At 42.9% G+C, this 25067-nt stretch overlaps 2 protein-coding genes across 3 annotated transcripts; one reads left to right on the top strand and one right to left on the bottom strand.

Annotated features, from left to right (window-relative positions):
• Window positions 1-985: 985 nt before the first annotated feature.
• Window positions 986-10147, top strand: arhgef15a (Rho guanine nucleotide exchange factor (GEF) 15). Of its 2 annotated transcripts, XM_042091852.1 has the most exons (17): window positions 986-1073; window positions 1218-1373; window positions 1404-1696; window positions 4890-5612; window positions 5879-5927; window positions 6061-6133; window positions 6278-6511; window positions 6847-7007; window positions 7163-7315; window positions 7500-7629; window positions 7797-7871; window positions 8096-8188; window positions 8361-8515; window positions 8641-8805; window positions 8943-9028; window positions 9340-9444; window positions 9731-10147. In XM_042091852.1, exons 2-17 carry the CDS (start codon window positions 1303-1305, stop codon window positions 9880-9882), a joined length of 2718 nt encoding a protein of 905 aa, XP_041947786.1. In that variant the 5' UTR covers window positions 986-1073; window positions 1218-1302; the 3' UTR covers window positions 9883-10147. The 2 variants fall into 2 exon arrangements, with proteins under 2 accessions (XP_041947786.1, XP_041947785.1); XM_042091851.1 differs by having other exon boundaries at window positions 1218-1696.
• On the bottom strand, window positions 9905-18308 carry LOC121708903. The gene is made up of 19 exons (XM_042091853.1): window positions 18173-18308; window positions 17989-18041; window positions 17776-17865; window positions 17515-17639; window positions 17169-17312; window positions 16168-16233; window positions 15812-16012; window positions 14315-14411; window positions 13890-14107; window positions 13506-13659; window positions 12907-13115; window positions 12605-12722; window positions 12239-12444; window positions 11885-11999; window positions 11507-11676; window positions 11048-11145; window positions 10648-10796; window positions 10471-10522; window positions 9905-10336 (listed from the first exon to the last, which is right to left on the bottom strand). Exons 1-18 carry the CDS (start codon window positions 18193-18195, stop codon window positions 10482-10484), a joined length of 2277 nt encoding a protein of 758 aa, XP_041947787.1. The 5' UTR covers window positions 18196-18308; the 3' UTR covers window positions 9905-10336; window positions 10471-10481.
• Between the last annotated feature and the right edge of the window lie 6759 nt (window positions 18309-25067).

Genomic DNA, 25067 nt, shown 5'->3' with positions numbered 1-25067 from the left:
CAGCCTAAACCATATGTGTCTTTTTTTCACTGTGGCACGGAGAGCGGAAGCCAAATGTGTCTGAATGACAATATTCCTGTGACACATTAACCCACCACCCAACATTACCAACTGGACAAACAACTGGGTTCTCTGTCAAACTAATGTTATCTATGTAAGGACTCACCTTATCATCAAATACTGATATGTTTGAGGGATGGTAAATAGTTGTAGTTGGAGAGATTTTCAGAAGGGAGAAACTTGAATGGGTTCAGCTATACTGTTTGAGAAGCTTATTATCTTGTTCAGTTGATACCCTCCACACACAGTATAAGTCCACTGATATCTGTCAGGCGGTAATGTCACAAAACATTTTGTATACACTGTTAGATTATGCTTGCTCATCAATGTGACATGTTGAAATTAACATTTAAAGACCTTCCCTGATCTATGCATGCAAATAAAGAGAAGTGAAACTCTGTGTGTTTGTGGAAATCAGCCTAATTCTACAGGAAGAACTTGGGGCTATGCTTTTTATATAAATCCACTTGTTTTTTACCTGTTACAATTTCACAGAGGTTACATAAACAGTGCAAGAAACATAACAACGTCCTATCAAGTGTTCAGTGCAGTTGCAACTGAAGTTATGAAAGAGATCTCCAGCATGCTAATGTAGATGACGCTGATATTTTAGGATACTAACATGTTTGTATGTTATTCATACAGCCGTGACCTTGTGTTCTAAGACACAAGTGTGCTTTGTTTGCAAATGTACCCACACACAAAAATATACACCCGAATTCAAATTCACTCCAAAATCACACTCACACTTGAATAAGTCTCTCTCTCTCTCTCTCTCTCTCTCTCTCTCTCTCACACACACACACACACACACACACAAAACTGAAATTCACAACTTCCCTCTTTGCCAATGGAACATGAAGCAGCCATCACCCAAAAGGAGAAGTGCATCTAAAAGTGAGGCATGTGACATTAGAGGACAGTACTAAGCTGACCCATTCCTCCACACACACGTATTCACCGCATTCACTGACCGATCCCTACTCACGCACATTCAGCTCAAACAACATGAGGTAAATATCTTTTATTTTCCATACACCTTATAAACGTTTATGTATCTGTTACATGTTAAAAGCTATGGAGTGTGCAAATGTTTCATGCACTTTAGAGCAACATGTATATTTCCCCCAAGTATTGTTGTGTGCTATCTTATTTAGGCCAAACAGGCAAGTCGTATGAGAAACGTCCAGGACATTAGCAAAGAATTCCATACGACGACGCAGAATCCCCTGCACACACGCCATGCAATCAAGGAGGCCTCCTCTGCCACGCAAGCCTGTTCTTCCCCCTAAACCGAACATCCAGCCCTCCCTGGCTTCAGGCGGCCCTAGACCCTGGGTGTCGACAGGGGGCTCCCAGAGCAACAACAACACCAGGCAACTTCACCCCCATCTCACCCTGCGGAGGAATGAGGTCCAGTTGCAACCTTCAGAGGAAAGGAAGCCCCCAGCGCATCTAAAGCCCCTCAGTACAGGCCTGTATGGCAGAGGCACCACAGAGGAGTTCCTCACACCATTGCACATGTCCCCCAAGGAAACAGGTCTCACTGTAAAAGAGGGAGGAAGGAGAGAGAAGACGGGGTTACAATGGCCAAAGCCACTCTGTAAGTTGGCACCTCAGCATGGATGTCGATCAGGTAAAAAGCACTGTGTTTTGAGCTGTTGTCAGGGTTGTTGGATGCTGAAGAATAGCTTTACTGTGAATCTGCAGCAGAGGAATATGTAAGGGTTGAGGATCATTTTCAAGCCACAAATGCAAATTGGAGTGATTTGTGGCAATAATGTGTATTTAACCGTCCCGCATATAGTGCAGATATGAGCGCGCCGACACTTGCCATGCACATCAACGTAAATTCTTTAACTGACAAGCATCTGAAAAACTATGGATTTTATTGAGCAGCACAGTTGTCTATATCCCGCCCCTTTTGCGGGCAAAAGTCGACATGTGAATACATCATACCAATCATGTGTTGTGTAGTGAATACATCGTGCAAATCATGTGTTGTGTTGTGAATACATCGTGCCAATCATGTAGTGTATTGTGAATACATCATGCCCAGTGGCGCAAAAAGTGGGTATGCGCTATATGCGGCGCATAGGGGCACAGCACCGTGGGTGCGCCAAAGCGATGGTAATAATAATAATAATAATAATAATAATAATAATAATAATATATTTGGTATATTCTATATGTAGCTACTGTTATACGTTTCTAAATCATTTCTGAATTTCCTCAATGTTAAATAACATTTTAGAGGACTAACAGGCTAGAGTAGGCGCCCTATCTTATAAGATTCCATCATAGAATTTTGACATAGAAAAGGGAGTGGGGGCACCGTGAGCGCTGAGTGAGCAGGGAGTAGTAAGTTGCCGTCTATGAAAAAAGATGGATACAGCAAAAAAAGCTGTCGGGGGCTAAACATAGAAAAAGAAAGAGGGAAAATGAGATGGCATGTCAAGGGATGCGACAGTAGTTAAATAAGTAAATGGTGAAAAGCAACAGGTAGGATTTAAAGTGTGACGTCTGCTTGGAGGCTTGCAAATATTCATGTTAACAGACTAACTAGCGTTTGCTAAGCATATGCCGATTAAAACATGAGCTATTCCATTAATATAGCTAGGTGGCTACCATGCTCATATTGAACTTTTAATGGCAAACTGCAAACAGAAATGTCACTCTAGCAACAACTCATTACATATTTACATTTCCTAACAATCCTAATATCAATAGCTTAATATTGTGCTGATAATGTGGCAAACAAAGGCTAGAGTTGGATCAGCCGTATCCTTCGTGAGCAACAACTGGCAAAAGGACGTTATGAGAACCGTTTAGACTCTCTTAAAATGACAATGCACCATTTAACAATACTTCAAGTTCAAATTGGCAGAATTTCTTTAAAAAATTACAATTTAACTAATAGTGTAAATTATTGGCCTTTTGTTTTACTTTAGTTGATTGTGTTTTTTTTTTTGGGGGGGGGGGCGGGCGCCAATTTGTTATTGCATACCCCTCAAAAAATGGGTAGCTGCGCCCCTGATCATGCCAATCATGTGTTGTGATCTCACTGCTGGAGTGAGGTTGGTGTCTTGAAGCCTTGCACACGCATTGTTCTGCCTGAAATAGATGTCCAATAAGTGCCCAAAGTGTGTTGCAATATGGCTGCCTAAAAGGACTTTGCTTTAACATGCCATCACAGACTTCATGGGAAGGATTTCTATAAGATTTTAGTCTGTGCAATTTTTTGCCCACTCATTCAGATGAGTATTTGTGTGTCAGGCACTGATGTTATGTTAATATCCGTATTTATTCTGTGTCCTATATTATATTCTGCTAATGCACTGCATATATCTATATTATTCTTACAACTATTATAATATTACTGCTACTACATTGCACATACCTGTACATGTTTTTCATACATTGTTCATATTACATAGCCATATTTATTCGGCTCTTATAAGGTAACTGCTAATACACTGCACATATTTATATTTAATTTATATTACTTTAAACCACCCTCTGTAAATCAACTGTACATATACTACTGTCTACACTGCACTATATTTCTTGACCTGTCTATGCACCACCTGCCTATACTGTGTATATCACATTGCACTTTTCTGCTTTTTTGCACTTCTGGTTAGACGCAAACTGCATTTAGTTGTCTTTGTACTTGTACTCTGCACAATGACAATAAAGTTGAATTTAATCTAATCTAATCTACTGTTGGACAAGATTTAGACAGATCTCTATTCTAGTTCATCCCAAAGGTGTTTGATGGAATAAAAAAAACTGTTCTATGTGGGACAGTCAAGTTCTTCCATAATAATCTCACTCAACATCTTAAAGGATAATTCTGGTATTTAGCACTTTGAGTCCCTTTTCTGGTTTGTTTTGGATGAACTAGGGTGGTGGACACCGAAGTTTTGACGATGGGTCCTGTCTCGACTTTTCTGACTATTGAATTGCCTTTGACTACTTCAGAGTGGCTGCCTATGGGCATGCACAAACATGTCCTTAAAACAACCCTTAACGTTCGATTTTTCAATGAATCTGCTTTTGTGCACTTTCATACTGAAACCAAAAGGAGCTTCCCCAATCTGTTGCCAATATGTTGTAAGCTTAGAATGGTCCAAAAGTCTTAGTACCGGTACACTGAACCCTTAAATTTCCCTGAAAAAATTTCCCTTAAATTTCCCTGAAAACTCCCTGAAAACTCCCTGAAAAAACATTATTTTACCATTATCCCTCCACCTTTTCATCAATATGTACATGTTCATCTATTTATTTGTATATCATTAATATCTTACATCTTTTAAAATTCCTCTCTTTTTCTTTTCTTTATGCTGTTACCACAACCCCATAGAATTTCTAACACTTCATTGCTGCTCTTGCCTTTTAACAACAGGGACAACATTGGAAATAAGTCTCTGACTTTATCATTTGACATGGCTTTTAGTTCTTTTTTTACCTCAAGTATGGTGCTTATGTCTAATAAAATGATAGATGTATAGAAAAACTATATGGATGTGCCCACAGCAGCATCGTGTGAATGAGATAATGATAATGATAACATAGCAGATGCCACAAAAACAATAAAAGTACAATCACAGACAGTACACTGATAGTAAATAGTACTCACTCATATTTGGACCTATTCATGTTTGCCCTATGTCTCTATTTCAAGCTAAAGTAACAGGTTACAAGGCATCTATTCAGCTGTAGCACAGTCACAGACCCTTTCTCTCTCTCTCTCTCTCTCTCTCTTTTTTCCCTTTTCCATCTCTCTCTCTCTCTCTCTCTCTCTCCCATCTCTCCCTCTGTTTCAGCACCAGATGGGAGTGAAAAGGCAGACAGTGGGGGAGTGGAGAGTGAGCAGCCCCTGCCAACACCCTGCAGCCCCACCGAGCACAAGCCCAACCAACCGTGCCACTGCAGGTGCCACCAGCACCGGCCTGGCATGAAGCTGGTCTGGGTCCCGGATGGAGCTGGCATCCCCGGGCCTAACATCCCCGCAGGGAAGAACACCGAACAGAACACGGAAGCCACGTGGGAAAGGGCAGATGAAAAGGAGAAGCCGGCCAGTGGGGAAGTAAAAGAGACTTGTGTCCATACAGAGGAGCCAGACTTACGAGAGTATGAGTGTATGATCACCGCCGACACACCAGTTCCTGTACCGGCACAGCTCTCAGTGCCGTCTCCCCCCATGAGGCGGCCCCAGCGGGCAGGGACACCTCCGCAGCCTCCCCTGCGTCCACTGCCCAACACTAGCCCCAGACTGGACACTAAATTCAAGACAAACTCTCCAACTCCCCCACGCAGGGCTGAGTCCCCTTCCCCAGGCTCCAAAGCCAATCTCTCCGTGGAGAGTCGCCCCCTGCCCCCCATTCCCGTTCCCCAGAGCTACAAAGAACGCACCCGACCCGTTCTGTCCTACATGCTGTCCCCGCGGGGTTGTCCTCCACCAATCAGAAAGCAGTCCGTCAAGAGCAAAGATGACACATATGAAACCTACAACTATCCTCTCTGTCAGACATCACCAGAGACAGCAGGTGATGGATATTTCAGCTTTGTTCATTATCTTTATTAACAATATTACAGACTGGTATGCTCAAAGTGACCATTAGTGAGCATTTGTGGAACAGCTATACCTGACTTTCTGAAATACCGTTTTTCAGGTGCTTCTACTGTATGTCAATACAAGTCTGTCACACTATCTGCTACAATCAGCCGGGTTTAATTACCATCAATGTGTTTATCACTGAGTGATATTTAGGACATTTAAGATCAAATTAACCTTTGCTGAACTCTCTTTCAGATGTGAACTTGAATAATTTCTATGAGTGGATATCTGTGGAGGAAGAAGAGTAAGTTTGTGCATTATGCTTACACACACAGAGAAAGAGAGAGAGAGAGAGAGAGAGAGAGAGGAGAGAGAAAGGTATAGTTATCCAATCACAACAGACACCATTACATTTTGATATGTCTTTTTGTATATAGTATTCCTGTGTACATTGAGATTCAAGCAGATTCTACCCCTGGCCAGCAACCCTTGAAAGAAGGGCACAAACCCGTAAGTTTGACCTATTCCTCCAGATACAGTACATACAGTCATTGGCCACTCTGTGATACTGACTAAAATCACACGATGCATTGAGTTGACCACAAGTATGCCTAAAACTGACCATCACTCTCTTTTACTTAACTTCCCCCATAGAAGCACCGCAGAACTCTCATGGCTACCGCAAAGTGCACGGACTCGTCGATCAAACAGGTGAATGGCCCAGGCAATGCCCAGGTGCGCAGGGCCGTCTCACTGGGTCTCCCGGGCTCCACCATGCAGTGTCCGAGGAAGGCCGCGCTGATGGTCGCGCTGTGGCAGGAGCGGCCTGCAGTGAAGGCCAGCGGCGTGCTGGACTCGCTCAGCCACAGGGAGCGCCAGCTGCAGGAGGTGAGTGGGGGGAACTCAGTAGCAGAGGAGAAACGGAGCGTGTTTTTAAAGGGGCTGTGTGTACATATGTGGAATTTGTTTGTTTAACGCTAGGTATGTTAGCAATGGTAAGCATAGGTTGGAGCCCTCTGGTTGGTGGGCCAGCAGACAGGCAGACCAGCAGACCAATCAGAGGGCCAACAAAGGGTCAATTCTGTAGGATTCAAGTCACCTTGAACACACTAATACATTTGTGATGTCATAGGAGGCGGTGGTAGCGTAGTTGCTAGAGTTGACTTGAGCACTTGACACCGATTACAACGCTGATGTCTGTTGGCCCTTGAACATCCTGCTAGAGCATGTTTGAGGTGTTGACCTCTGAGGAGTCCTACCTGAGTTCCTTGAAGGTTTTGAGGGATCACTTCTTGGGGTCACGAGAGCTGAACGAAACCCTTGTGATCCAAGACAAGAAGAGGCTTTTCTCAAACATCCTCCAAGTATATGAAGCCAGCGAGAGGTGAGAAAACATAGAATACAGAAAAAATAATAATTCAAAATATATATGAAAGATAGTAATGATAAATAAAAAAACAAGCCTCAGTTCATGTTTATGGAGCATTGAAGGACTCTGGTAGCATGATGTCGACCAACAAACTGTGGGCCATCTCCCAGATTCTTGACAGATTTGCAGGACAGAGTGGATGAGAGTGTGATTATCTCAGACGTGTGTGACATCATCCACCATCACGCCCAGAACTACTTCTCTGTGTACACTGACTATGTCCGTGACCAAGTCTACCAAGAGAAAACATACAGTTCCCTCATGTAAGCACAATGTCCTGGTATACAATCTAATCAAATGCTAGCAACTTAAAGTATGATCTAACTCGAACCACTGCCTTGTATGTAATAATCATACTATAGTATGCTAAACTCCCAATAGTCACACAGCTCAGAAAAATTTAGATTTGTGTTAGAGCTCAGCTCATCTTATAATTTATTTCAACAGGCAGGCGAACAAGTCCTTTGCCATGGTGATGCGGAGGCTGGAGGAGTCTCCACTGTGCAAACGACTTCCATTCACCTCCTTCCTGCTTCTGCCCTTCCAAAGGATAACTCGACTGAAAATACTCATCCAGGTAGTTAAAAGTTGTGTGCTGACTCTATAAATATGCAACCGTAGTGTGTGTGTGTGAGTGTGTGTGTGTGTGTGTGTGTGTGTGTATGTGTGTGAAAGTAGTACCTGAATCAAACACAGACGCTGAACGTTTTGACTTTCTTGATGTCTTTTGACTCATTTCTTTAGAATATTTTGAAAAAGACAGAAGAAGGGTCAAAAGAAGAGCAAACGTCTTCCCAAGCCCTTGCTATCGTGTCTGAAGTAAGTCAACAGCCATTTTTGATTAGTCTAACTGGTGTTTAGTGTGCTCACATCCCAAAGCAAGATGTTTGCTTGGCAAGGTGATTCCATCATCCAATATTGTGCTCCGCCAGTATTTCCCACACAAATACCATAAGACCATAGCCATTGTAGTCTAGTACCCACAATTACAATAGTCTTCAGCATCTTTGTAAACATTTGATGAGCATATACCCTTCTTTCAGATCATAAAGGATACAAACAATCAGGTTGGTAAGATGAAGCAGATGGAGGAGCTAATTAGCATTGCTAACAAGCTGGAATTTCAAAAACTCAAGGTCAGTACATTATGTCTCAGGAATCAGAGTTGGAATGTTGGGGCCCATATGTTTTCCTAAACAAATAACCATAAAGTTATTTGTTGATAGACAGCTGAAGCTGAGAGGAATTAGAGTATGTTGACTTTATACATGAACCATGTTTTCTGATCCATCTGTTGACAAACCACAGGCCGTCCCAATAGTGTCTAAGACACGGTACCTGGAGAAACAGGGCGAGCTCCTGGAACTGTCTAAAGCTGGTTCCCTTTTCAACATCCGCCTCAGATTCCTGCCTGTCTATGTCTTCCTCTTCAACGATCTTTTCATCCTCACCAGTAAAAAAAGGTCAGCTGAACACAAAATGCCATTTAGTCAGTGATTATTTTACACAAGTATTTGAAATTCCCTGAACAGTATGCGACTTGTTTTTTTTTCGTAAACACGGTGATGCCGGGGCTTGCTATCCCCAGCTCGGACAGGTATGTAGTCATTGACCACGCTCACCGGTCCCTGGTCCAGGCCCAGGCGGTTGGGGAGGATGAGCTCCGGGCGAGGTTTGAGCACTGCTTCTCCCTGACCCTCCTGGAGAACCACCTGGGTCAACATTGTGAGAGGCTCCTAAGGGCCAATACAGAGTATGTCAACACATACATACAGTACACATGGTTATTCTTTGACATCTCATCTCATCACATATGTGTAAATATATGAATATACCTTTTGGTCAAATAGACTGAAAGATCTGTCCTGTACACTCATGTCTTGTGTGTAGGTCTGATATGCACCGCTGGATAGCAGCACTGCCCTCTCTGACCACACCTCAGAAGAATAACAAGGAGGTGATATATGAAGACTGGGGTGAGTAGCAACCTGCAGCATCTCCAGTGGGTATACGGGGACCAGGGGAGCAAAGGTGGGATTCATGTTTAGCCTGTGTTAATGTGTTAATGCGTTCAAAGCAGACCAAATGGTGTTATTTGCACTCCTGAAATCTGCAGTTTTATAGTTTACATGTGCTGGTGTACAATATTATGTGGGGCATTTATTTCTGTTTCATTGCACAACAAATGCAAAACCTGTCAGTTTATTTAATGGTTCTCTTATGTGTACCAATATGATAGTGTGTGTGTGTGTGTCTGTCTGTCTGTCTGTGTCTGTGTGTGTCTCAGACTGTCCACAAGTTCAGTGTGTGGAACAGTACGCAGCCCAGCAGGCAGACGAGCTCTCATTGGAGCCCACCGACATAATCAATGTGCTGCGCAAGACCAACGAAGGTGCCCATACCTCCCACCCACCTGCCTCAGCTGCATGTTTTTATTGGCATCAAATAACCATTTGACACAAAGTCATTATTGTCTGACATAATCTATTACCTACATCTGTTTTCTTCTGTTGACAACTGGAGGAGAAAGTTGTTTTGAGGAGTAATCCACTAATTGGTGATAACTTGGAGCCACCTCCATACAGATGAGCACGAATCATGCTGCTACTCTAGCCTCTCTTCATCTTTATGTATCTCAACATCTGCCTCTTTTCTATTCTGCTCCTGTTCATCATTAGGGTGGTATGAGGGGATGCGTCTCTCTGACGGACAGAAGGGCTGGTTCCCTCCCACGCATGTGCTGGAGATCACCAACGAGCACCAGAGAAGACGCAACCTCCTCGAACAGTTCCGTCTTAACAAATTAGCTGCAAATGCACCAAAGAGTTAACGAAAACAATTGATTGGACATATTCTCTGTCTAGATGTTTTATTAAATTACCATGTTGTTTTACAGTACATCAAAATGTGTTATTTCCAAACAAACTATGTTGTACAGTTTCTGTGTGTTGTCTTTGATAACTGAGACACAGATGAATCACAGTCTCCACAACTCAAACATACAGTTCATATCATAATCTAGTTGACATCATTAACATTATTTGTGTACATTATTTGTATTACTCAAATATGTAAATAAAAGGCATTCAAAAATACACAGAATAGAATGTCAGGTTTATGATGCAAAAAAAAAAAACAAAATGAAAAGTTGTATTTGGGCAAAGTTTTACTGCGCTCCCATGTGTGCCATGGGAGCAAGCCCTTCTTGTGGGAATGCATGGATCTGACCCCAGCGCCATGGCAGCTGTTGCAGGTAACAGGAATTTCTCCTCAGACAACAGAAACTTCAAAATGCAAACAGAAGAACGGACACACACACACACACACACACAAACACAAACACACACAGTAAGGTTTGTTAAAGTAGTGGCAAAAATCAGGCATAGATTAACACAGAGAGAAAAGGGGCATCACATACCAACTGCACCGTCATCCACCACTTTCAATAATGTCCTTTTGCTTTTTTTGTCCTTTAAGAACAGAAGAAACAGGAGAGTCAGTGAGTAATACAGGAAAACAAGTTTAAGTGAAGAGTATGCTCAATGTGCATATCAGTTAGTACAAATCCAGTGTGACCATATGGCTGTAGTCTCACCCATGAGGAAGGGCCATTTCCAGTGCCCAGCCATGCGGTGTGAGCGAGGCCTCCTGGAGCGGGCGGCTGCAGGAGTAGTGTTGCTCTGAGAATGGAAGATGCTCAGGGTGTGTGTGCCTTTGGCAGGATGAACACATTCAACAGGGACCCTAGTTTGGCAAAACACACCAGAATGGCCATCACCGTCAGGCGATTCACTCAGGAAACGACAATATAATCGTCCTCGATGGAAAAAGGCAGGAGGTCAAGGTAGGATGTGAGGAAAAAAACTCATAAGGACTTGGTGAAAGGCAACTGTTTCATTAAGAGAATCTGACTGTACTTGAACTACGCTACGTAATTATGGGACGGAGAGTGTTATTGACAAACGTCACATGGTCAGTTCAGCTGCGTCTCTCACCTGAAGTTGAGGTGGTGGCTGCCAGGAGGCTTCAGATGAGGCTGATATGGCGGCGTGTATCTCACTTCATTGTAGTAGATCCTCCGGCCATCTTTCAGCTGCCATTACATTCAGAAATGTGGGTGTGGATGCTCAATTTGTGAATTAATTACTTGCATGACTTATTTATACAGAATTATATTAGAAATAGTGCACCACTTGCTTGGGATACCTGCCTTTTAGTTTTAGGAAGAGCCTGCTTGAAACACTTAATTAAGATCCAAACACAATAACCGTCTTGATTATATATCCATGAAACCTTTTTCTCTGCACCTTTGCCACTTTTATCATATATACTGTGCAAATATAATATCTATATTTCTCTGTTTTCTTATCTATACATATTCTATACAGATAATTGACCTTAAATACAAATTAAATTCAACCTGCCACATGCCATCATGGTGACTATGTACTCACAGTTTTGATGGTGCCACAGGTTTCTATGCTGAAGCTAAATAAAGCTCGGCTCTTGTTAGTCTCCAGGGGTCGGCAGGTTGGGTTCAGAAGTGAGGTCCATTTAGGGTCAATGGATGGGAACACATCTAATGTGTCAATCAAAACCACTACCCTTCCATCTGGCAAACAAACTGCAGTACAAAAGGGACGTTACGGACATCAGCACCTGCTAAGTCATATCTTAATCCTTTAATAATTCAATAAAGTACATTAAGAGTGTTTTTAATGAGAGAGTGGTCATCATATCTCACAATATATTTTAGCTTGTAAACATATTTTACAGTGTAATCAATATGCCAGGACAATACGCTTTAAAAGGCACCATTAATTTATTTTTACCCAGCAACTCCTGCACAGGGAAAACACAGTGTTGTCTGTAAGTGATGTCCTCTCCTGTGTCAGGGTGCACTAGAGTCAGCTCCGCACTGACCAACAAACCCTCCATCCCAAGACCCTGACAAGAGATAGGAAGAGAGACAGATAGATGATAGGAGGTAGAGAGATAAGATAGGAGGTAGAGAGATAGGATAGGGATAGAGATAGAGATAGAGAACAAGATAGGCAGTGAGATCGATATAGATGGAGAGATAGAGAGGAAAGGGAGAGAGAGCACAGAAATGCTTTTGAAGGTGATGTCTTGCAAAGAGGTTTTTCTACAGTATGTGTATGTGACTGCTGCTTCTTCAAGCGTACCTCATAGGTCATCCCTTGACTATACAGGGGCACATCCACACTGAGCTGATCTTTCTCTGCCACTAAGCTGAAGCCTGCTAGCTGCACTAGCTCCCAGTCCAGCCTCTGTCCCCCGATATACATTGCCCAGTCTGTGTCCATGTTCCCATAATGCAACAGCAACTCCACTCCCCGCTGTGTGCATTGTCCTTCTATGTTGGGCAACACTGTGGAATGTCAGTTAGTGGAACATCAGACAAGAGGATTGAGAAACCACTGAAAAAATGTCACTGAAACGAACAGAGTAAAGCTTCACAAAAATGAGCACATCAACAAAGACTCAAAAAGTGCACAGAGCACAATCACTGTATCCATTACTATACACACCCACATCCTGCAGGTCAGTCTCCACTGCTGCAGGATGGTGATACAGGTCAGCCTCAGGTGACACCAGCAGGGAGAAGATCACCGAGAGCGAATACCTCCTGCCCCCATCGCCCAAATACTGACAAGAGAGCACCACCAACACAAACAAAAATATTAGAAAGTGGGTAGCTCCATTGCGATATCTGATGACTGTGATGCTTGCAAATAGTTTTTAAACAAGAGTGATGGCCTCTGAGCTATGGAATGAACAATAGGTTGCGCTGAAGTACTTGGGCACACAGTGTTTAATGTTTAACCCTGACCTGCTGGGAGACGAGAGGGTGGGAGAAGGGGACCTGCAGTAAGTAGGCGTGAGTTCCATTCGGGAAAGGGATGTGAGAGAGCTGGAGTCCCAGGCTACCTGCTTCAGACACGGACACGGTCTGTCCCGCTACAGTGACGTTGACCAGGGACACGTCGGGTGGGAACACACCCAGAGCCACGGAGAACACACCCTCAGAGACGATGGTACCTGGGAGAGACAAGACCTGACGTGACCAGCAGCGAAAATACTAAAAACATTATCTTTGACACATGGAATATGGGTGTCAAAGAGTACCTGAGCAGTGCAAGTCAGAGAAGAAGTCAGGGAGAGGATGAGAACAATGAATGAGTTCTGCACATTACAGCAATTCATTGAAATGTGTTTACTTTTGCCATGAGGACAGGTCAACATAGATGGTTTCACTGGGGTCTGGGACAAGAGGATAATACAAAACTGACTATAAATAAGCAGTCACATCAAGGTGCTCCCACATCAAGGTATCAACATACTAATTATTAGCGGTTATATAACCCTCCATAAAATAGCTTGTCTGTTGTACATCTTCCCATTGTCTGTTTACAAGATCTGAAACCTCACTGTTGATGACTCTGGGTGTCCGAGGCAGGCGTAGGATGAACACTGGCCTAAAGGTGCGCTGCTGTGTCAGGGACCCCTGGGCGTTCTTCCACTCGTGCAGGTAGAACAGGTCCAGGAAGTAGGACTGGAAGTATTCATTGTTACTCACATGGCTCTGGTGAAGAGAAAGGAGATGGAGAGGGAGAGGGAGAGAGTTACAGTTAGGGAGTCTAGGAATAAGTGGAAGCCAGACACCCAAAACATCAAGATCACAAAAATAAACATCAACAAATGGACAGCTATGGCTATACTTACACCAGCCATTTCATAAACTATCCTGACAGAATTATTAGATTAGATCTTGGAGTTTGTCCAGTTTCCTCTTGCACTTCCCCATTTCTGTACCTTCAACAATCCTCCTTCGGCACCAAACGGGACCCTTATTTCCACTGTTCCATTCACTTCCTGGATCTGATAGCCCCACTGCTGGGCCAGGCAGCTGCTGAGGTACTGGCCCTCCACACCAACTCGCACCTCTCTGTCTGTGACTGGGAGCTGCACCAAAGGAGACAGGACCGAGGGGAAAGACCACATAACGTGTGTCCCCTCCAGTGAGGCCTTGCCTAAAACATGCAATCAAAGCATGAAGTCAGTGCAACAAAACATTTATGAAAGTGAAATATCAGAATTACATTATATTTGAATTAAATTATGTATAAATAATGATAATAGAACAACATCTGAAAGGGTCATTCAAATGAGCAGTGCATCAAAGCCAAACTTATTTGAGCTAAATTATTATGTAGGTACAGGAAGAAAGTAGCACAAACGTGTGGTGCACGCCACTGAAGTATCCACTCGGAGTAGTGTCCATTGGTGCCTGTACAGCACAGTAGCACTGACCAGCTCCATCTCAATCCCATTCACCTGAGAAAAACAGAGAATGTATCAGTTAGATGAACACAGACACCTATGGACAAATATGGACACCATGATGGGGAAAGTCAGGATGATTCCAAGGGCCCTTCACTAACAGAAGGCCCTCATCCAGGGGCGTCGAACTGGGGGTAAAAGTGCGACTGATTACCAGGGTCCCAAGGGGAGAGAGGGCCCTTTTAAAGTCTGGAATATATGCATGGGGGGGGGGGGGGGGGGACTTGGGGGCCCATCAGGACTGTCTATGCATAGGGCCAGGATCTTGTGCTATGGCCCTGCCCTCATCTAATTATCTATCTATAAATTACAGGAACATCTGTCTGTCTGTATCAATGTGCATGTTAACCGCATATCTGTCAAACCATTCACCTGATTGATTTAAAACTTGGCAGCTGTCTGGCTACAGGCATGAGTAAGTGCAGTGGCAAGTTTGACGTTGTTTGGAAAAAGAAGCACACATTGGCTTTTGCCACTCTACTGTAGCCACTCCCCCTCTCGCACAGCACTGTAGGCTACCAGAAAGGATAGAAGCTTTCGCAGAACTGAATCAGTGTAGACTACACGGGTGAAAAGTTAAGCAAGTGCAAGATGTCTGGATGATTATCATGCATGTCCTCAACAATAAAGACCCCCATTATGCGCTTTGCTCGCAAAAAACAATTCCGCAATTTAGTAACTGTCAGTAAACTGACACTTCGAATAGGCCTACTTTGGGCTCTCTTTAGACTTTGAATAAACAAACGACTATTCCGACTGCAATGTCCCAAATTGAAACGAGTGATAATGGTCCTGAATTTAAGGACGTTTCAGAATGCCACACATGCAAAGTATAACCAGCTACAGACAACGAGAGGCAGATGATGATGCATCATTCCACAAAATGGTGTCTTCTCTATTCTCTATCATCAAGTTATCCAATAGGTTAAACAGTCTTAACTCAAAGCTTTAGGCTTATGCCATTTTTATCAGCTACAGACAACAAGTGGCAGAGCGTGATGTCAATAGGCTAATAGAGACTGTTTTTGAGCTTTTAAAGCAGGCCTACCTGCAGGCATGTAATTGGGATACAGTGTTTCTACAGGAATAGCATGTTTGAATGGACACTGCACTAGTAAATATAATGACATAATATTGACATATAAAGGATATTATATCCCGTGCAAGAGAGTTCAAAGATGCAGCATGCACATCCAAAAACGATGAATACTGGGTGCGGGACAGAAAAGCACATGCATGGAAAAGAACGATGAGTCCGCACACCAGAATCTGCTCCTTAGCGTTTTTTTAAATGGTAGATCACCACGTGTAACGTTGGGCTCAACATTTTGAGCAACACCCCTGAGCATCTGCACTGTGACGCAATGCAGCACACCAGCCTGTGAGCTCCTCGCCTGTATGGGGTAGGACAGTCTGGCGCCGTAGGGGCACCGCAGGAGCACGCGTGACCCCGTGCTGTTGATGTGAAGTCCCAGCAGGTGGGCCATGCCCACGGGCACAGTCTCCTCCCTCATGGCCATGGTCTCTCCGCTCTCCTGACTGACCACGGGCACATGGAACACAACCCTCCACTCACTTAGACCCTCCTCAGCGCCCTGGAGAAAGAAACGGTGCGGGTCGAACAAGGCGTAAAAGTAGCTATGAATTATATTTAGCTATGAATGATCTGGGAATTAATATTTGCTATAATGAATGATGATGGTAATGGATGATAGTCTAGTTTTGACAAGGTAACATTAATAGCACAAACCACTGGAGCAGGGTTCATCCATTCTGTGCCCTCTTGATCAGGGGGAATGGGTTTACGCACAGACACCTAGGACATTAATTGGAGATATGTGGTAAAGAACACCTCAATTCTTTCACACAAACTCGCGTCACAGACATACGTCACACTTGGAGGTGCAAACAATCGGAGTTTTGGTTGATTTGACCATCAGTTAACTTCAAAACAGGTATTTTACTTTGGATAGACAATAGCAATACATCATAGGAGTGATTAACTTCAAAAAATCTAGACTGGAGTAACTCAACATTTGACACCTCCACCTGTTTAGTGTTCTAAAGACGTCAAATAGTCCGCTATCGTTACCAAATTCATAGCCAAGGAGCTAGAAGGGAAGACGCATGGATGGCTATAAAAGTTGTGCTTTCATTATACAACTGAACACGACAAAATACATTTATAACCCTTGAGCCAGCTCCTTACTATGTGATCTCAATGGTGATGCAGCGGTTGTTTGCACCTCCAAAAGCATGGCGTACCTGGTTATCTCACAAAAACGCCCACAAATACCCGTATGTTTGTGTGAAAGAATTACTGCCCATATAGCCAAAATGCCCAAATGAAAGCATTTCATGCAAACTGCAGTGAAATAAGCATTCAACATAATGTCATGTCAACTACTATTACTAAGCACAGGATGCAATCACGATATATCATGTAGTAAACTGATTTCAAAAGTCGTTTTCAGTTAATTTCACAATGAGCTGGATAGTGTTGGCCAAACTCATGGGTGTGGTAGTCTGGATATGTTTGGGATCCTGGAATAGTGACTGACTAATACATCCCTAGTTATTGAAATTCATCATCTTCTATAAATAGATGGTAAAAATCAGTATGTAATCGCAACCACAATTCTGGTCATCACTGCAGAGAGAATTTAAAAAAAAAAACCCGTCTGTGACCACATCCTCATTGCACCACTGTTGAGACAACCATCCTTTTGCAAACACTTGTCCCCGCCTCACCTCCATGTAGTTTTCCTCACAGACAATCTCTCTGGGGCTCCAGGGCTCTTTCAGAGGGCAGGTGAGCAAGAGTGGATAAGAGGTCTCCTCACCATTCACATCCTGATTTACAAACCACACCAGCAGGTGGAATTCAGAGTCCGCCTGCAATCGCACAACATGGCAACATGGTATTGCATGTCATTTACCTCTAAGGGGGCTCAGGATGAACATATCTGAGTAAAGCCTAATTTATCAAATCTGAAGGCATAACACAGGGTTCATCACCAAAAATGGGCAAACACTTTGTGACCGATTCTGTTTAAGTCTTATGATACCTCATCGTTGATCTCAATGCTGGTCCTACCTGGTTTTCAACATGGCAGGCCAGGTAAGATGCTCGTAAAACCAAGTCTCCAGACAAATCCAGCGTCATGGTATAACCACACTCAGCAGCCCATGAACCAGTTACAGCATGGGTACCATGGCCATCTAAGAGCACAAACTGGTTGAGTGAACATGTGTGTATATGTACATGGTTATGGTTATGGATTTAGCAGCCGCCTTTGTCCAAAGCACATCAAAGGCTCTCTGTTGCCACTGAAAAATGTTCTGGTAAATCACAAACCTTCAACATCAAACCGAAACTTGTACCCAAGAAAGATTGATTTGACTGCCAACCAGAAGTGACGGTCCTCGCATTCGGTCCTAAACATGCCTTGCATGGATAAAGATAAGATAAAAGAAAAATAATATGACACAATGTCTCATTTGTCATATTGAAACAGCTAAAACTCTGGGCATTTAATTGTGTCAAATTACAGATTTTCTATCAACTTACCAATGGGTATGCTCTTAGAGTCAAAAATGGGTAATATACAAAGCCAAATAACGCTAGAAGAGAAATGACAAAGCTTAGGCCTAAGAAAACAATATCATTTCGCACTTTAGTGACAGAGGCCCTTGTAGGACACTGTACAACTGATAATGCAGGTAGAAGATATTTCGCTGGCCATTAAGCTCACCAAAGCGTTTTTGTGTAATCCATTTTTTTTTTAAAGTTTTCCAAAGTAATAACTGTTTGCGTAATTACAAACGCGAGGTTCGTTCTACGTCGCCTATCTTTACTACCTACGTCTCTTCAATCAACAGGTAAACAATGTACACCTGAAAACTGGACAAAATCAATTTGTGCCACGTGACGTGACTACACTCGACGCGTTATCCTTAGGACAGAATGCAAATTATTTATGCCACAGTCTGGCAGATGCAAAGTTCTACGTGACAAAAATCTTAGGCGTTTTTAGGAAAAAGGTGGAAGCTAAAATCGCGTTTATAACGATTATAACGACTTGAAGCCAAGCAGATTTACACATCAGCTGCAGTGCTTCTTAGAGCCACCCATGGCAAGACTCGCGTACATTGTATTTCTTCCGTTTTGGTAGGCTACAACTAAAGCATGCACTCATCTCCAGATGTTTAATTGTACGCTAGAGTGTGGCTACCCGACCCGAGCCCGACGGTACCCGACCGGTCGGGTCGGGTTCGGACAAATATTTAGAAATTGTAGTCGGGTTCGGTTCGGGTTCGGACACACGGGGGCGATATGCATTGGAAGCTTTACATTTAAAATTCCTTATTATGTTGGGTAACCAACAGGTCTGCTTTACATGATGCAAACGTTTGTTTTTTGAGAATAAAGTAAAATGTAAAAAAGACCTAGGCCTAATAACTTTCTTCCTGTGTGAAAGATTTGTTTATCGTGACAACGCATCACGACTAGGCTACATAAACAAATGGTTATGCACTTTTCGCACATATGCATATAAGCACAGTCTTGGGCGACGTTAAAAAAAGTTGTTAGCCTATCAGGAGATTTTAAGATTATTTGCGTTGCATAGGCCTACTGTGGTAAAGACATAGGCTACCGGTAGGCTATAAGGTCGTCTCGTTCAACTGGATGAGTTGATGCTGCATATGGATCAGTGACAGAGGCACTGTAGTTTCAAAGACTGTTGCAGTTCATTTCAAGACTTTTCGTCAATGGTAAGACAAGAATTCTATTTCAATAGGCTATGCTTGCTTGGGCCTCTTGTGTTAATGTGCGCTGTGTGTGACCTGCGTGCGTGCACGCTCGCGTCTGATTCTGTAGACAATTTGTTGTGTGTTCCGTTTAATGGGCTAAAAAGACAGGCTATCCACAAACGTGAACGTTTAATCACTAGCATCTGTATAACTGAGGCATCATCTGCGTCGGGCTCGGTGGGGTTCGGACATAAAAATGAAAATGCCTGTCGGGTTCGGGTCTGGTTTGGACGCAACTCTGTCGGACGCGGGCCGGGTTCGGACAGAAATTTGCGGCCCGATCCGCACTCTGTTGTACGCATTGGGTGGAACCCTCATCAGTGCTATTTCTGAGAGCCTTCCTTAAAATATTAGAAGTAAGCAGTCTAGATATTACTTTCCATTTACTCTGACAGATAGCCTCGACAGTTTGAAAATATCCACAAAAAACGATACCTCAAAAGAATGGATCCACATTCAGAAAATAATATATAGCTGAATAGCAATATTGCCAAACCTGTAGGTGGCAGTGTAACGAGAAGCTCAAGCCCACGTTAGCCAATCAGAATCCCGAAAATAGCAACAACAGCAACAAATCACTTCCTCTTTTAAACTGTATTTGCAATAGCAAACAGACAAAAAGAGTTTAGGCTACACCAACATAAATGTGACTGCTACTCATGATCACCATAGCTAAATGAAAATGCAGGCTAAACCAGACCCAGCGGCAGACACAAATTCACGGACGGGCATTACACCTTAACTTAAATTGATCACGGTAGTTTAAGCGTACACTTGACAAAACATTCTAATATGAAAATGTAGATGCAATTGTAAAATGGTGCAGCTCCTTTAAGAGAGCCCCGTGCACAGGGATGGAGAGAGAGAAAGCGAGAGGGGATATGTGTGTTAGAACTGAGATGCGTGTGGAAAAAGTAGACGTGCTGTTGAGACTGGAGCTAGTCATATTCAAAATAATGCAAAAATAAATCCGCAGATGAAACCAAAATCCTCGTTCATTTGCTAACCACTTTCAGATAGAGTATTAGGGAGTTAGCCCCGAAGTTACGGATAACTTCGGCCCTGGAGTGGAGTTCGGCTCCCTGTTCTCCAGCTAGGTCAGAAGAAAAAAATTATGTTATATGCCCCAAACACCCATGACTGATTAAAAAACCTAAGAACACCTTGTTGCGCCATGCGCTCGACGTTTCATAACGAAAACCCTCCCAATGTGGACTGGACATAATACTAACGAGTGACGATGCGCTTTTGACTGTCATAATAGGGCCCAAGGGTTCCTATGCGGAACAGGGAAAAGACCCTGCCCTGATAGCTGAAAGAGTTACAGGAACTGCGGCCATGGGAACTTAATAATCCCCAAATTTGAAAAAAAGGGTTATAGGAACATTATGTTCTAGGAACTGCAAAAATCCCGTCGGTGGGAAAGCGCCTTATATTGTATGAACGGGCAGCCGTGGCCTAGCCTGGAAATATCCAGACTCTTGTACGAACATTTCATTTGTACAGAGTCTGGCCACTTTCCATTGCTAAGTGTTAACTTCCTTGAAGGCGAGTACTCTGTTGAAGTTTAAAACTATTGGATCTGCCCAGAGCCACTCTGGATCTGCCATAACCAATCACTAACGTTAGGTCGTGAAGTATGTCTGGCTCAAACTAGCACACGACCTCAACGTCATCGTTCTCAGCTACTCCCTCTGTTCGCTGATTGGACCTGCTGATTTTTGCAGGAGAAAACCCACGAATATACCGCAGACCCATGGTGCATTCAGGGCACTTCGGAATGACAAGGACCGCCCCCATGGCTACTTTGTTTTTCCAACAGCAAGTGTTCATGTGCTTTGCCATCGGAATGTGTGACAAACACGGATGCCACAAGAAAGGTTAAAACATACACTCACTAATCCTAAACAAACAACTGTATTTGCTTAAAATATAGCGTAAGACGCTCGTGAATGAAAGATATGCAGCTTTCAAGTGACAAAAACGGCAAATTCCCAAGTTCACATTAAAATTGTTGGACATGAAAGGCCACATGGACTACAAACAAACTACGTGACGACAAAAGTGATGACGAGCCCCTAACTGGGCAACTCACAACTGACTCACACATTACGTAACGTGAATGACACGGAATGATGATGTTTTCACTCGGAGAAAGGCCATGAATGCTAGGCCAGACGACATACTGAAGGGAAATTAAAATTGAGCGGAAGTACGTAGGAGGGCGGAGTCAGGCTAGCCGTGGCCTACTGGTTAGGGCTTTGGGCTTGAAACCGAAGAGTTGCCGGTTCGATCCCCGACCAGTAGGAAAAATGTGGGCGGGGGAAGTGGTTGAGCACTGCTCTCCCATGCCCACGGCTGAATTGCCCTGGAGCACGGAACCTACTGTAACTCCTCACTGCTCCCCGAGCGCTGCTGTAGCAAGGCAGCTCACTGCTCCAGGTTAGTGTGTGCTTCACCTCACTGTGTGCTCTGTGTGTTCACTAATTCACGGATGGGATAAATACAGAGACCAAAATTCCTTAAAGTTGCAGTTGGGAAGTCTGACAGATTGAGGGGACTTAGTCAAAATGTTGAATGTTTACAACTCTCATGCCCCTCCCCCACAGTTTTATATATGTCATGTTATATTGGTATTATTAATATTCCAAAGATTCTTGGGATTTGGGACAAAAAATGTAAAGATTAAAAGGTTTTGTAGTAAAAATATGCACAGTATTATTATTTGAAAAACTACTGAAAATCTTAATCAGGAGAAGAGTAGTAAAACACAGAATGATTTCATGTTACCTCATAAATTGTTTTTATTCTAAACTAGTGCAGTGCCCGTTCAAACATGCTATTCCTGTAGCCCAATTATGTCTGCAGTAGGCCTGTTTTAAAAATAGGATGATAGGGAAAAACATAATTCCAGCTAAGCATTCAATAATGAATAGGCCTACAGAAAATATAATAATAAATGTGAAGTGAGCAGAATTTAAGCATGGCTGGCTGCATGTGACATTTTTTACAAATCAAAATGACATAATCCTAACAGCTGTTTTAAGTCAAGGCTATATGCTTACTTAGCCTATTGAATAACTTGATGATAGAGAAAACAAACCATTTTGAGAAATGATGCATCAAATGGAATTTGCAACGGTGTGACTCAAAAACAGTCTCTGGTGGCCTATAAGTGACATCACACTCTGTCTGCCACTCGTTGATTGTCGCTGGTTATGCTTTGCATGTGTGGCATTCTGAGACGTTCTTTAATTTGGACCATTATTGCTCGTTTCAATTTAGGACCTTGCAGTTGGAATTGTCGTTTGCTTATTCAAAGTCTAAAGACAGTCCAAAGTAGCCTGGGCTGTTCATATAGGCCTAAGTGACATCACACTCTGCCTGCCACTCGTTGCTGGTTATGCTTTGCATGTGTGGCATTCTGAGACGTTCTTTAATTCGGGACCATTATCGCTCGTTTCAATTTAGGACCTTGCAGTTGGAATTGTCGTTTGCTTATTCAAAGTCTAAAGACAGTCCAAAGTAGCCTGGGCTATTCGAAGTGTCTACTTATTGCACATCATTTTTGCGTCATTTTGAAGAGCCACTGCATAGCCTACCTGTGTGTGTTGGCGTGTTCCGTGTTGCAAAATCCGTGGAGTTATCTTGCACTCGCTTAAGTTTTTACCAGTGTAAACTACACTGATCCAGTTCTGCCAAAGCCCTGCTTCTATCCTCACTGGTAGCTTACAGTACAGTGCTGTGTGGGAGTGGGAGTGGCTAGCAGCGAAAGCCAATGTGCTTCTTTTACCGATATATTTAACAATATCTTTTGCATTTGTTATTCAAACAACATCAAATTTGGCACTGTACTTACTCATGCCCGTAGCAAGACACCTGCCAAGTCAGTCTGACAAACGATCTGCGAGATATGTGTGCCACAGACACACAGACATCCGGACACAGACACACAGACGCTTCTTGCTTTATAGATAGATGATACAGAATGTAATCAGTGCCTGGAAACCCCCATGTCCAGAAGCAGATCTCCTCACTGTATCTTTGTGTGTGTTTGCATGTGTTCATGAGTGCGTGTGTGCATACGTAGTGTACAGTCACTAAATGTACACATATATTAATTTATTATATGGTCCCCATGAACGTAACTCCACGAAACTTGGCATGCATATAAAAAAGGGTGTCATAATGATCCTATTTCCGAATTCCGTGCAGTTCTGAACCTGTCAGCCAAAGATACCTGGGTCATTCCACGTCAATTCAACCAGGGCCCAGGCACTTAGGTCTCAAAAAATTCTGAAAAAATGACCAGGTACCTATGTTACCCAGGAGATCAATACTTTCCAAGATGCAGCCAGTTTTACGGGGGGAGGGGGGTGTCGATTTTGTTCGGCCTCTTTTTTTTGTCAAAGTTCACAAGCCCATAGCACAAGAACTAAACCATGTAGGAGGCTCAAATTTTGCTTGCTGGTACATAAATAGGAATAGTATATAGCAAAATCGTCATGTTTGGTCTGGATGATCCTGCATGGTCATAGCTGTCCCTCAAAGTTGACAAAAATTGTATTGGAGTTTTTGGCTGGACTTTGTTTAGGCCTTCAGAAGACATATACATATACTCAACATGGGCTCTTGAATTATGTTCATTATTGAGATAAGTTGGAGTGAGTGTTGTACTTTGAGAGCAGAGAAAACAAATTCCTTGTTTGTTTACGCAAACCTGGCCGATAAAGCTGATTCTGATTCTGAAACCCTATTTAGCAAAAAGAAATGATACATCCAGATGTTTAGGATGCATAGTAGACAGGTTATCTTTCATGTATATCTTCCATTAGCAAACCATTGTGTTAGCGAACGTTAGCATTGTGGCTAACTAACTTAGCTCCTGTCAGAAAACAATGAGATGATAGTCGAAAGAGACAATTACAGTGCTGTTATCAATTTGCTTGGTATAACCGCATTTATGTTTCACAAATACACCAACAATCAAACTAGCCTCCATCATTCAACCAATGCTAACAGTAGGCTAACATTATTTTACCTTTGGATATAACATTAAGCTGGTGTAAGATTGACGTAGGCCTATAGTAAAAGCCAAGCATGTCCGATAAACATTCTCAGGTTTATTTCGGCTTCAATAAGAAATGGGAATTACATTTTATGTGAAAATCATCTACCCTTATTAGACATTCTCTGCCATAAGGTCTTGTGTTTTCCTATAGGAAGTAAGTGTGTAACAAGCATAGACAGTAAAATATATGAGGCTGTATTTTGCACATTGGCGCATGGCGTAAAACTCGTTTTCCACCCGTGCAAAGTTTAATTCGGTATTTTGCACGTTTATTTTAACAATGCGCCCAGGGGTGTGGCGATTGACAACCTAGGGAGGGGCCAGGTGCACTGTCTAAAAATAGCTATTGTACACCTGGTCAGAAGTCTATGGCGAGTTGTTTATTTGTTATTTTAAGAGCGCATTGTCAACAGTCATATTGGCAGGTGCACGCACCATTCTTCTATCATTCATGAATGCACACCAGCGCACGTCCATGCAAAATATTACAAATTGTGAAATACTGTACATCTCATGATGAGTAGTTATTCACCATCATTTGCAAATTGGTTATGACAGTTAAAAGTGATTAGGGGAGAGGCGAGAGACACGTATGGAGCACAGCTGAAGACGCACTGTCACGAGATATAAGCAACTCCTCTGCAGGATAAATGTTGTTTTATTCAGTCATTTGAGCAATATTAGGGTAAGTGTTGCTTTTTCCAGCCTATGTTTGTAACCCATTGTCAGTCAATAGTGAAAGTAACTGCATATAACTGTCTTGT

The sequence above is a fragment of the Alosa sapidissima genome, chromosome 5, assembly GCF_018492685.1.
Source record: "Alosa sapidissima isolate fAloSap1 chromosome 5, fAloSap1.pri, whole genome shotgun sequence".
Taxonomy (NCBI): Eukaryota; Metazoa; Chordata; class Actinopteri; order Clupeiformes; family Clupeidae; genus Alosa; species Alosa sapidissima.
This window is presented reverse-complemented; position numbering and strand designations above follow the sequence as displayed.

Coding starts and splice junctions, on each gene's coding strand:
- LOC121708903 (XM_042091853.1), bottom strand. CDS start 18,195: ATGGATTACACAAAAACGCTTTG. Junction 12,445..12,604: donor GACTGACCTGCAGGATGTGG/GTGTGTATAGTA, acceptor GACATTCCACAG/TGTTGCCCAACATAGAAGGA. Junction 11,677..11,884: donor CCCTGTGCAGGAGTTGCTGG/GTAAAAATAAAT, acceptor TTTGTACTGCAG/TTTGTTTGCCAGATGGAAGG.
- arhgef15a (XM_042091851.1), top strand. CDS start 1,303: ATGCAATCAAGGAGGCCTCCTCTGCCACGCAAGCCTGTTCTTCCCCCT. Junction 6,512..6,846: donor GGGAGCGCCAGCTGCAGGAG/GTGAGTGGGGGG, acceptor ACATCCTGCTAG/AGCATGTTTGAGGTGTTGAC. Junction 7,316..7,499: donor AAAACATACAGTTCCCTCAT/GTAAGCACAATG, acceptor TTATTTCAACAG/GCAGGCGAACAAGTCCTTTG.